At 44.3% G+C, this 13819-nt stretch overlaps 1 protein-coding gene across 1 annotated transcript; it reads left to right on the top strand.

The window, feature by feature from the left end:
• The first annotated feature begins 8904 nt into the window (after positions 1–8904).
• On the top strand, positions 8905–9509 carry LOC115539079 (zinc finger protein 461-like). Its single transcript, XM_030350279.1, has 2 exons — positions 8905–9205; positions 9291–9509. Exons 1-2 carry the CDS (start codon positions 8972–8974, stop codon positions 9504–9506), a joined length of 450 nt encoding a protein of 149 aa, XP_030206139.1. The 5' UTR covers positions 8905–8971; the 3' UTR covers positions 9507–9509.
• Positions 9510–13819: the final 4310 nt, after the last annotated feature.

The raw sequence follows: 13819 nt of genomic DNA on the forward strand, positions 1-13819 counted from the left end.
CCGTTGGAACACGCAAGACCGGTAACCATAGCATCGCCGGTAAACAAACCTCGCAAAGCCCAATCCAGGGCTGAATCCGAATACTCATACTTATAGTATGCAATTTCTAGTACGCCACAAATATAGCGCGTCCGAAGGCTCAGTACTATGGTAGGTCACTACACTATCCCACAATGCAACCGGAATCTGGTAACGAACGAAGAAGAGATGGCTGCCAACAGCGGCTTAGAAAGACGTCGTAGAAAGCGGCGAAAAAAAGAGTCATTAAAAAGAGTAAAAAAGTAAAGTAAGTAGTTAAGTAAAAAGAGACATTTTTAATTTAATAGCAACGATGACAAGACGGAAAACAGGTAATTTATCAAGGTAATCTTGCCGGCATCTGAGGGGAGATACGTCATCTCCAAACATCCGGTGGAGTTTCGGCGGTGTTCGGAGCGTTCAGTGGCGGTCTACGCATAGTTGTAGACCGAAATAGTATGTACTAAGTATTCGGATTCAGCCCAGGTCTTACTGAAGGCATTTAATGGTCAAAATATTATTAATAAATATTTGAATATATTTGAATATTAATATTAATAAACAAACAAACTTCGAATATGATTTTTGGGCAAAAGTCAAAGCCCTAATAGTCAGTTAGTAGCATACATCCTTACTTATAGTTAGTCAGATATAGTATGTAAGTTAGGTTTTATACTTCATTGGTTGTTAGTAGCTTATACTACCTTTTTAGTCAGTTAGTAGTGAGTAGGATACTTCCTTACTTAGAGTCAATAAGTAGTTATTTGGTTAAATATTAATTGATCGTAAGTCAGAAAGTTAAATACTACCTTATAGTAAGTTAATAGTAATAGGTTTTATACTGCCTCGGTTGTTAATAGCTTCTAAGCTACCTTTAAGTCAGTTAGTCATAGTTAATATAGTACATCCTTACATATGGTCTGTTTGTTGTAGTTAATAGGTCACATCCTAACTCATATAGTCAGTTGGTAATAGTTAGCAGGTTACATCCTAACCTAAAGCCAATTATGTCAGCAGGTGCTCGAGTGTGGAAGCCACCAACAGTCAGACAGGGGTCTCTACAACAGCCCAGTACGTCAGATGCAGTTTCGGTACAGGTATAAACAGCACACATCACCTTCAGCAGCCTTACCATGTCCTGTCCTCTATGGTACGAGACCTGCTTCATGTCCGTGTGACAGCAGACTCATGGATTAAGGGTATTAATGACACCAGCACGATGTATAACCTTAGACGTATTGTTGCTAGGAGGTAAGGTACCATAGGTACCATAGTAAGAAATTGTCCATAGGTACAGATCACGAAATAGCACAGTCTTCATGTGTTTCCTGGATGCGTCAAAAGCCTTTGACCGTATCAATCATGGGAAACTGTTTGCTAAACTACTTGAGCGAGGGGTCCCCTCTTATATAATTAGGATACTGCAGTTCTGGTACTCTCACCAAACTATGCAAGTTAGGTGGGGGATGAGTATATCCACACCCTTCTATGTCTCCAATGGAGTGCGGCAGGGCGGAATTCTGTCCCCGCTACTATTCAATCTGTACATGGATCATCTATCTGAAGAGCTAAAGGAGTGTAGAACTGGCTGTTTGGTGGGGGATAACCTCATTAATCATATGCTTTACGCTGATGATTTGGTGGTACTGTCTCCCTCCAGTGCTGGCCTGCAGCAGCTTCTTAGAATATGCTCTCAATATGGCTTAATGTATGACATCAAATTTAACTCCACGAAGAGTGTGGTACTGATTGCTAGAACCAAGGAGGATAGGAAGCTTGTCTTTCCTTCTTTCTCACTGGCAGGTGAACCGCTAGTGGTTGTAAAGAAGGTTAAATATCTGGGACACGTGATAAGAGATGACCTCTGTGATGATGATGTTGTGCAGCGTCAGTGTGGTATACTGTATGGGCAGGCAAACATGCTGGCGCGCAAATTCTACATGTGTACTACTGATGTTAAAATATCGCTCTTCAAAGCGTATTGCACTCCAATGTATACTGCCCACCTGTGGTGTAATTACAGTAAAGCGAAAATGAAAAAACTTCATGTGGCATATAATGATGCTCTGAGAATTTTGCTTAAAACTCCCAGGGGGGGTAGTGCCAGTGAAATGTTCGTGACAAACAATGTGCCCACTTTCAATGCTGTTCTGAGAAATTTTATGTATAGATTCATGGGCAGATTGACTGGGTCTTTCAATACGATTATGTGTCTCTAATTGATATCTCTCAGAGTGACACAAGGTTCTCATCTTGCTTCTGGAAACATTGGACCCGAAGCTTGTATGTGTTTTAATTATGTGTTTTAATTATGTTTGTATTATAATTGATAATGCCTCATTTGCATTCCTTCTTAAATGTTTTATATTGTTTTATATGTGTGTGTGTGTGTGTGTGTGTGTGTGTGTGTGTGTGTGTGTGTGTGTGTGTGCGTGTGTGTGTGTGTTTATATGTGTATATATATGTATATGTGTATATATGTAGTGTGCTGTCTATGTGGACCTTCCTGTGTCTTGAATAAAGTTATAATAATACCTACTAGGGGTGTACGGTATAAACGGTGCTGAACGTATACCGGTGTGAATTTGCGCTACGGTATGGATTTTGAAGTTACCTCGGGACCGGTGTGACCGGTAGACAATGTTGTGTGTAACGCGTAACAAAGTAAGTAATGCGTTAATACAGTTCCCTGACTACTTTTTCATGTAAAAAGTAAAGTTACGAGCAACTACTGAAAATATGGTAACGAAACATAGTTCCTTTTTCAATTCGGCACCACGTTACTTTTCCCAAGGACAGATTGAAAGCGATACTGCCTTCTCAGGCAGTATGCTATTGCGCGAGCACGCAGGCGCGCAGCAAGCACTCCTGCGTTGCGCAATAGTCCCTTCACAAGCTCCCAATCCACAACGTACGAGACAGACGCTGGTAGGGTGAAGCCGTCGCTGCAATCAGACATTGCTTCCGCAGGCATTTTGAAAGCCAGTCCTTACAACAAAATGCCAGTGGTGGAACGAGATGACAAACGTTGTCACTGTTTTACCTGTCTAAGGACATGGTTCCCTTTCAAATGTTGATAGAAAGGGCTTTAAAGAGATGGTCAAATACACTCGATCCCAGGTACGCGTTACACACTTCAGCCAAATTGAGATGCCAAAACTAGGCAAGGTCCGCAAGCAAGTGGAGAAACAAATCCATACTATTAAACAATTAGTGTTTTTCAGAGATGGAAGTAACTTCAGAAAAATTTTTATTTTTTTGATGTGGTTTTTGCTGCCTTTCCAGTATTTTCTCTTCCCCCTTCAGAGGCATTTATTATCGAAATTAGAAGATACAATTAACATACCGTGATATAATTTTACCGTTACCGTCTATTCCTCAAATCATACCGTGATATACATTTTAGTCCATACTCGTACAGCCCTAGCACCTACCCACATTAATCAGGGATGCAAACTTGTCACCCTTTCGGCGAATTCGCCGTTTTTTGTTCGAAAAAGGTCATTTGTGTGATTCATGGAGATCTGCAATAAAATATTTCGGGGGGGGGGGGGGGGGGGGCGTCCAAGTAATCGGCGAACGCAAGCTGTCATAAATATTTATTCCAAGCTTGTTCGTTTGGCCAACCCGTGTAATCATGTCATCTTCGGGTCTGTAGCTGCCTTGATGCCGTACTAGACAGGAGTGACGTTGGTACGCTTCAAAAACGTCAGGCTTTCTAACATAGGCTAAAGCCCAGTTCAGACCAAAGATTCACCTTGCAACGACTTGCAACTCGCAACTCCTTGCGACGCCTTGCAACAAGACAGGCTGCGACGTTCTAAAACTGGGCAGTTCACACTGGCTGCAACGCGCTGTTTCCCTAGCAACTGTGAACGCAAGTTCACAAGTTGATCTGGCTGCCTTTCGTGTTTTCACGAAGAATTTATATTTTTTTTGCGAAAAATTTCTATGTTGGTCTACGGTACAACAGAATGAAATCCGACCTTATTAATATTCCCCCTCACGATAGTATGAGTTCGAATCCCGTAAAGTATCATATTTTAAGCATTCGTTTTTCATTTATTTCGGCTTTAAACGGTTCTACGTGACAGGTTTCTTCCAATTACACTCCAAATACGAATGAGATGGGAATGTTTTTGACATTTTATTGAAAGACAAATCAAAGAGGCATTTGCAAGGACAGCTACGTGTCCTTGTCCTTTACGATTTCCAACAGCTGGCGTAGCCACGACAACAAACGACGCATTCGGCTAATGGTCACCAGTTAACACGGTCACGAGTTGAACTTAATAATAATAATAAATGACATTTATATAGCGCTTAATATGGTACTCTAAGACGCTTTAAAACACCACACCAAGTGCCACCGCAATGTCGCAACAACATGCCAACATCGCAAAGGACAGGTTGCTCCTCCAGCAAGCGAATTCAATTCTCCTCCCTCTCCTCGGACCAGAAGTCTGCCATCTTCGGATATTTGTATGCTGGAGTGGACAGTACGGTACCGGGACGGAGTAAGGCCGTGACGTACAAGTTGTTCTGTGCTGTGATTGGCTGAAGAGGAATAGTTAAATCGCCGCGTTCTAAAACTGGACCTTGCGATTTGACATGTTCAATCTCTGGCGACTCCTTGCAACTCCTTGCGTCACCTTGCAACTCCTTGCAACGGCTTGCAACGACCCGTTCACACCGCCCCTGCGACGTTCTAAAACCGTCTCGTTGCAAGCCGTTGCAAGGTGAATCTTTGGTCTGAACTGGGCTTAACGTGCTAATGTCAGACAGTTCGCTGACATACGCATCGCAAATCACAACCATTTTTGCTGGTTACAATAACGGTGTTATCGGATAGTACAGTGTCTATTTCTCAGGACCTTTGAAAAATCTAAGCGAGAAAACAACGTTAAATGTACCTACCATACCTTCACATTAAAAAAAAAAAACTAAAATAAATAATGGAAAATCAACGGAGCAAAGGCTTACTCTGATATCAATGTAATGTTAGCGAATGAGGGGTGAGAAGCCCCCTACCTCCCCTTGCTAATATTTATTCCGTTCGTCCAGAGTCAAATCTATTCTTGAGGTTCCAAATATTTTCAAAGCAGTTTTTTCTTTCAATGTGAGGAGTCGATCGAGTTATTTTATGTTCCGTCGTCTGAAGCAAACCTTTTAGCCCTGGCATTGGTCTCCCATTATTTATACCTTCATATATATATATATATATATATATATATTCCGCGAGGGGGTTTGGGTCCTTGTCACCTTTTTCATCCCTGATGAGTTTGCACCCCTGTTAATAAAACAAGGAGTACTCCTAACTAGACGTTCTGTCTGTCAGAGTCTCTCAGGGCGGGGCTGGAGTGACCAGGAGGTCTCTGGAGGGACCACTCCTTCTCATCCAGAGATCAACCCCCCCGGAGGAGGAGTAGAGAGGGGCTCTGCAGTCAGGAGGAGGTCCTCCTTGGGTTTAGCTCTGATCCCACCACTGCTTCCCTGCATAACAAAACTTTTTGTGCGCGTATGTGTGTGCGTGTGTGTGTGTGTGTGTGTGTGCGTGTGTGTGTGTGTGTGTGTGTGTGTGAATCAGTTCTCCTGAACATTGGCAGGGCTCAAGTGTTTATTCAAGAGAGACGAACCTGAGAAATGTTCTCAGAGGTTAACTACCAAGAACCGGAAGTACCTAAGGATGACGACTACTTCTGTAAGAGGGCTCTCTCTCTCTGTCTCTCTGTCTCTGTCTCTCTGTTCTCTCTGTCTCTGTCTCTCTCTCCCCACCCTCTGTTTTCCCCACCTCTTTTTCATTCACAAACCAATTTTTTAATCTTCCTGATTCTGTCTATTTAATATAGATTTGTAAGCTGAAGCTCTTTTGGACGTATAAATAATGAACTCTCTCCAGTCTGTGATGAGGTGTAGGACTTTCTTGCCTCGAAGAGTGCGCGGGTCCACGGTCCTATCGTCTTCATGGCTGATCGCCCCGTTGTCTGTCAGAGAGAAAGACGAGCCAAGAAGACGCTGCCCCGCTGGGTTTGAGGTATATGTCGTACTTTAACACAACAAAGTTCTCCCCGTCCAATGAGACGGTATAACATTCATTGTTTAATACATTTCCCAGCTAATGTATATAAAAACAGTAATGTGAACAGTTATATTGCCAAAGCAGATGGATATATCTCTCCCCCAATGGTTCTTTTTCCTGAATCGTTCTTTCCGTCTATCTCTCCCTCTCCCCCCCATTTCCCTCTATCTGCCTCTCTTTGTGACTCCCTCTCTGAACTCCCCCCCCCCCTGTCCCACCCCCCTCTTTCCTTTCCTCCCTCCCTCTTCCTGTCTAAATCTCTCTCTTTCTCACTTGTTTCCCAACTACACATCTCCATTAATTTCTTATCATATCTTATCTTCCTCTCCCCCCCTCCATCTCACCACGTCTCTTCCTCTCTCCATTCCTCTCACCTCTCTTTGTCTCTCCCTGCCTCATTCTCTCTACATCTCTCTTCTCCTTGCCTCTCCATCTCGCTCTCCTCTACCTCTTTTGTATTCTATCTCTCCCCCCTTCTCCCTCCCTCCCTCCCTCCCTCCCTCTATGTATTCCTCTCACTGTACGACTCTCCTCCTCTCTCCATCTCTGTCTCATGTGGGGTAGATCAGAGATTCTGGGATCCCTGGGGCCGGTCTAGGGGTGTTTTACTGTGGAGACGGTGGCCTTCCCATTGGAACACACTTTGGACCCTACGAAGGACACAGGACCGATGAAGAGGGAGCCCTGGAGAGTGGATACTCCTGGGAGGTCAGTGTGTTTGTATTCATTTATTTTGATCTTGTCTTGTATGTGTGCTTGTGTGAGTTTATTGGATGGCATAGAGTCTGATTAACACATTTCTCCAGATCTACAAGAGCAGACACAGTGATTACATTGATGCAAAGAGAGAGACACTTTCTAACTGGATGAGGTAGGACCCTATTCACTTTTATACCATCTACTGCAGTCATACTCAAGTAGCGGCCCGCGGGCCATTTGTGGCCCGCGGGGTGTCTATTAATGGCCCTCGAGCTGTTTTTGGAAAGTTTTTTTAATTATAAAAAAAATAATAATAAGTCGTGCTGGGCGCTCTTAATTTTTGAAAACCGCGCGCCGCGATCTCAATACGAGTCTGGGGGTCGGCACCGAATAAACGATAGCACTCCAGCCCACAGACCGCTCCAGCCCTCCCAAACTCGAGGCAGACAGTCCATCTCAGCAGCAAGTCAAGGCCGATTAAGGGTCGTTTTAAGACGCAGAGACATAAGCACGTAAATTACACAAGGGACTAGTTTTAGACAAGTTTGATTTACGGGTTCCTTTAAGGTTCCTTAAGGATGCGCGTGTTGCAAGGGGATTCTCCGCCAGAACAGTAGGGGAGCAACGAACGAATCTGTGGGCGTGGAAGTGAAATCGCTGGCCTTGTTTATATTTATAATTATCATAATTCGTCTTGTGTTTTTCTTCTTCTCCTTCTTCAAAATTCTTCATTCGCTTCTGTCACGGTCCTTTTAAAAATGGCGCTATTATGCTGTAAAACCGGAAATGTGAGACTCCTGAAAGGATGTGGTTAGCTGGCCAATCACAGTCTTTGCGAGCTGCGTAGGGGCCGTAGTGTTTTAGTCGCATAGTCAGGAATTTTTGGCCGACGCACTTAAGCACGTAAGGGGGGATATTTACCGCGCAAGGGGGGGTTATGTAACTTACGTGCTGACGCATTACGTCTAAACAGAGCATATATCGGCCTCAGTCACACGTATACCGACCGCCCCTTGAGTCACTGAAAAAAAAATTGTGGCCCCTCATTTCTACTTGAGTACCCCTGATCTACTGCATGAATAATGTTCACAATTTTCTTACTTACATTACTTTATTGTTTAACATTTATATTTCTCCATGTCTGTTATCTGATTAGATCCACAATATTTTCTGTGTTGCTATGACATATGCAGAAGATACACTGTAAAGGTGTGTTGACGTACCCCTCTGTGTGTTAGGTACGTCAATGTGCTCGTAATGAAGAGGAACAGAACCTAAATAGGCGTTTCAGCACAAGGAGGGATTCTGTATCGCTCCTGTGGCCTCGTGACTTCAGGAGCAGAGCTCTTGGTCTGGTATGGGGACGAATACGCCAGACATCTGGGAATCGGATTGATCGACTGTGGAACAACAAGAGCTCTACTAAAGGTCTTGCCTTCAAGTCTGTCTTTCTGTCAGGGTTTGGTTTCTATGCGGCACTTCATGACCACATCTCTCATTTTAATACAAAAGAGCTTGGACAATAAAAATCTACATTAACAAAGCAGTCAAGAAATTATACAGGAAATAGTAAAGTTTTAACATAAATTTAAATATAATAAACAAAAGATGACAACATAATAGGAAATATATTCTTACTTGGAAAAATGTCTAAATAAAAATATACAGTACCATGGAGGTTTCAAAAAAACAATCCAATCATACAAATTCAGGTATGCTTGATTAGGCTGTGCAGCCTTATCAAGCCCAAAGCCTAAAACCACCTGACTCTGGCCAGGTTAGGCTGCTTAAACCAGCCATCAGAAGCACTCTCAAAAATAAAATACATATGACTCTTTCTCCTAGGAGGGAAATCCCAGCTGACACCAGCACAGGCTTTCCCCTGTCCCGACGTGTCCGTACTCCTACACGTCTCAGATCTTCCTCCACAAACACGTGAAGAGGAGCCATGGCGACCTGTACGGCCGACTGCTGAGGAGTGGAGAAATCAAGGTGGAGCCTAGCCTCCTCCCATACTTCGCAGCCTCCTATCAAGAACCGATCGGAGCCTCCCCGGGAACCGTCCAAAGCACGAGCCAGATTCCAGCCAGAAGGAGCCGGACCGCCACAGATGTGAGAAGTGCAGTAAAAACCTTTAGTCGCTCTGATCATCTGAAGAGACACCAGCGCATCCACATGGGAGAGAAACCATACCACTGTCAACAGTGTGGGAAAACATTTAGTACATCTGGTGATCTGAAGAAACACCAGCGCATCCACACGGGAGATAAACCATACCACTGTCAACAGTGTGGGGAAACATGTAATAGATCTGACGAACTCAAGAGACACCAGCGCATCCACACGGGAGAGAAACCATACCACTGCAAACAGTGTGGGAAAACATTTAGACAATCTAGTTATCTGACGGTACAACCAGCGCATCCAGACAGGAGAGAAACCATACCACTGTCAACAGTGTGGGAAAACATTTAGTACATCTGGTTATCTGAAGGTACACCAGCGCATCCACGCAGGAGAGAAACCATACCACTGTAAACAGTGTGGGAAAACATTTAGTCTATCTGGTGATCTGAAGGAACACCAACGCATCCACACAGGAGAGAAACCATACCACTGTAAACAGTGTGGGAAAACATTTAGTCAATCTGGTACTCTCAAGCGTCACCAACAACTTCACAGAGGAGTCTCCACCCAAACAACCATGTGAAGAAACTAATGCCGCTTTTCCACCGCACATGTAGCTCGACTCGACACGACTCGACACGGTAGCAGCGCGGGTCCTTTTCCACCGCAAATAGTACCTCTGGGACGTGGGCGGGGTCGGCTGCGCGAAAGGGCCGTGACGTATTTTGTACGCGACGCAAACAACACCTACGTAACCCACACATGGACAGAACCCACATAACAACAATGGAGAAACATCGATGCGATGGTATTCGTGTTCGTATTATTAGCTGGCATGTTGAAGAAGTGGAATATGTTGGCTGCGGCGCTGCTATGGCTGTTACCAGCATGGTTGCCATGTCGCTCTCGTGACTTCGTCACACTCTCTGGCCAATCAGTGGCCGGCCGTCTGCCGACGTCACCTTTTAGCATCGGCTCAGCCGCTTGGAACCTAGAGCGAGGCGGGTACTAGAAAAAGCAGCCACTTCAGGTACCAGATACCATGTTTCGCGGTGGAAACGCAAAAAAAGGGCGAGCTGAGTCGAGTCGAGTCGTGTCGAGCTGGTACCATGCAGTGGAAAAGCGGCATAAATGGTTCCCAGACATCTGTTATTCAATCAAATCAAACATGGTTCTTGCTGTTATATGTTAAAAGGGCACCATGAACGGTTAATTGTTTATCTTATCAACTTTATGTATTTATTTATATTCATGTCTGTATGAGTGAAGGTTTTTTACCCGAAAAATGTTCAGAAGAAAAATAGTTTGAGAGAGATAATGTTAACTGAATTATTCTCTGACGTCATTGTTATATTTATTACATTTGTATGTATTTATTTATTTATCTTGTAGAAATTCAAATAAAATCAGATATGCAGTGTGGAGAAGTCTGGTTTTGTCTGGATAGAAATAGAACAGTCCGACACGTTGGTGAATTATATTTGATATGCTGTTATGTATAACGTAGAATTCAAAGGATGAGCTGAGGTCCCGTTACTGACCACCAGAGGGAACCACACCCCCACGAAGATGTTCCCCTTCCCCGGATTCAGTGACATTTTGAATTAATTATTGATAATTATGTTTCAATCTTCCAATAATTACTATTTACCGTCCTTCAATGGAAGTGAGAAAAAAAGGATGTCTGATTTCAAAACCGTGTGAAGAGGCAGTGTGATTTGGTAGGCTGATACAGTGAACAAATGATAGATATATCAACCAGTGGCGGTGGGTTAATAGAGGGTTTGTTACCAGTAGTAGCTCTGGTCCAGACAGTGTTTTGTTACCAGTAGAGCTCAGGTCCAGACAGTGTTTTGTTACCAGTAGATTCTCTGGTCCCAGACAGTGGTTTGTTACAGTAGAGCTCTGGTCCAGACAGTGGTTTATTACCAGTAGAGCTCTGGTCCAGACAGTGGTTTGTTACCAGTAGAGCTCTGGTCCAGACAGTGGTTTATTACCAGTAGAGCTCTGGTCCAGACAGTGGTTTGTTACCAGTAGAGCTCTGGTCCAGACAGTGGTTTGTGACCAGTAGAGCTCTGGTCCAGACAGTGTTTTGTGACCAGTAGAGCTCTGGTCCAGACAGTGTTTTGTTACCAGTAGAGCTCTGGTCCAGACTGGTTTGTTACCAGTAGAGCTCTGGTCCAGACAGTGGTTTGTTACCAGTAGAGCTCTGGTCCAGACAGTAGTTTGTTACCAGTAGAGCTCAGGTCCAGACAGTGGTTTGTGACCAGTAGATTCTCTGGTCCAGACAGGGGTTTGTTACCCAGTAGAGCTCTGGTCCAGACAGTGGTTTGTTACCAGTAGAGCTCTGGTCCAGACAGTGGTTTGTTACCAGTAGAGCTCTGGTCCAGACAGTGGTCTGTTACCAGTAGAGCTCTGGTCCAGACAGTGGTTTTGTTCCCAGTAGAAGCTCTGGTCCAGACAGTGGTTTGTTACCAGTAGAGCTCTGGTCCAGACAGTGGTTTTGTTACCAGTAGAGCTCTGGTCCAGACAGTGGTCTGTTACCAGTAGAGCTCTGGTCAGACAGTGTCTGTTACCAGTAGAGCTCTGGTCCCAGACAGTGGTTTGTTACCAATAGAGCTCTGGTCCAGGTGAGTTAATGAATAACTGGTCTGCTGTTGGACCAGGAAGCGGTTGCCGCGCACCGGTGAACACGCACAGATTTTTGCCCTACCGCTCATCTTTTCCTGCGCAGAAACTTTCGGCGCCAGCCGCCCGCAGCGGCGCAGTAGCAGCCGCTTTAAGAACGCCTGGCCCTTCCCACGGCCGCGTGAACCTCCGGCAGCGAGGCGTTATCAGGGCGGCTGCCGCGCGGCGGTGTGCTAGCAGCTTTAGCGGGCAACTACAGTGGGAAGCTAACTGCTGTGAGTAGATTAATTAATAAATGCTGTCAATTAGAGTCCAAGCAACGACAGGCACTGAAAAACTTACATTTTTTTGCTGCAAAGACATTACATGAACGTTATTTTAATGGTTTGCTGCTGTGACAGGTAAAGTATTAAGAATCAAACCCCAGAATGCTGTATTCTACAAAGCAAAAACCAATGAGAATATTTTCACAAGGCACAAATCAGTTACGTTTAAGCAAGGCATTTATTCAGACAAATAAAGCTTAACTAAATAAAGCCTTGTATAAATAAGCAAAGCCTTGTAGGAAGTCTAAAGTGCATACAAGACAAATAATCTTCTGACATTTCAGCTTTGTGTGTGTGGTGTGTGTTTGTGTTGACCAATCATTGCAAGCCAATGATTGGCTTGTTAAAACATGTGACACCGTTTTTCCAGCTAATATAGCAGGGCTGAAGGCTGAGAGCAGAAGCCCTGGAAGCTGTCAGAGAGGAGCCATGGACACTGTCTCTGAACCGGACCCTGGACTCACTATGGAACCTGAGGACAAGTCTTTGGACCCGAGGAAGACCAGCCACAGAAGATTTGGTAGGTGACTCTTTTTAGAGCATTTAAAATAAATAAACCTCTCAAATAAATACTTTCATGTATTATGTTTATGTATTACTGTATAACTGTGTGCATGAATGTATTACTGTGTAACTGTGTGTGTACATGTCAATAATCAGGAATAATAACAAGTATGCTGGAGACCAATTCTTGTTCTGCTTAAGTGTGTTCATAATTCAACACGAGAGCTACAGTACTTCTGATGTTTCTTCTAGATGGGGAGGGATTCTGCAGACCGTAGGAAGACTGTCTGGACTGTGAATGACAGCCACGCAGTATGAATATATCCCTGTGTACATAACTGTGTGTGTGTGTGTGTGTGTGTGTGTGTAGTGTGTGTGTGTGTGTGTGTGTGTGTGTGTGTGTGTGTGTGTGTGTGTGTGTGTGTCCTATTCCTGAACAGCCCTAAAGTCCTGCAACATTGTCTTGCTGATATTATATTCGGACTGCTGAGTATTCTCTTAATCTCTCTCTTATGAGAGTTATTAAATTAATTAGTTATTTCATTCGATTCATTTCTTTTCAGGCTTACAGAAAAAAGAAAATGGTAGTACCGTACCTTTTGAACAGGTTATAATGGCCTTAAAAGATATGCAATACAAAACTTGTAAGAGATAATTAGGATGCATACAAGAAATAGCTGATAGTCAAAAGTTACATTTAATTAACCACAAATCCATTGCATATTTTAAACAGTTTAAAATATGAAACAATAAACTCTTACTCTGTCTGCACATCTCTAGTGTTTACGTAGCATCTTTTTCTGCGATTGCTTTCGTTGGGTTCAATTGGAGCTGGTTAAAGGATTTGCTTTCTTCTCTGCAAGCTCTGCCCCTGACTCGTTAATCTCCCTGGGTAATCTTTGTAGACACTGCTGTGTCTACAATCATGTTTGAAATGGCAGGCGAGAATACTCGGTGTGAAACTCCTGGGTCGCCCTCTAGTGGACAGGTGTTAGGAGAGAGTGAAGGGAGTGTCTGACGCTGCATCTCTAGATCCGTGTTGTAGACGTTCACTCCTCTCCTCCTGGTTTCTTCAGGTTCAGTGATGCCCACGGAGGAGGAGGAGGACGCACCCAGCATCACAGAGTTCCACTCCTCTACCCACGTGTTGCCCGTGGGCCAAACGGCCCGCTACACCTGCCACGCCGGCGGCACGCCGGAGCCCACAGTAGAGTGGCTCCACAACGGCAGGCCCCTGGAGAGGGACGGCACAGTCGACCAATCAGAGGCCTGGGTGGAGAGGGGCTTCCTCTTCGTCAGAGGTGGGAGGTACGGCGTGAACACGGTCTGCTGCATGGCGAGCAACAGCGCTGGCACGGCCAATCACAGCGCTGAGCTGCTTGTCTTTGGTAAGTCCTGGATCCAAGGAGAGATGTTTGTTGTTGATGAAGCAATAGTG

This window comes from Gadus morhua, unplaced genomic scaffold (genome assembly GCF_902167405.1).
Source record: "Gadus morhua unplaced genomic scaffold, gadMor3.0, whole genome shotgun sequence".
Lineage (NCBI taxonomy): Eukaryota > Metazoa > Chordata > Actinopteri > Gadiformes > Gadidae > Gadus > Gadus morhua.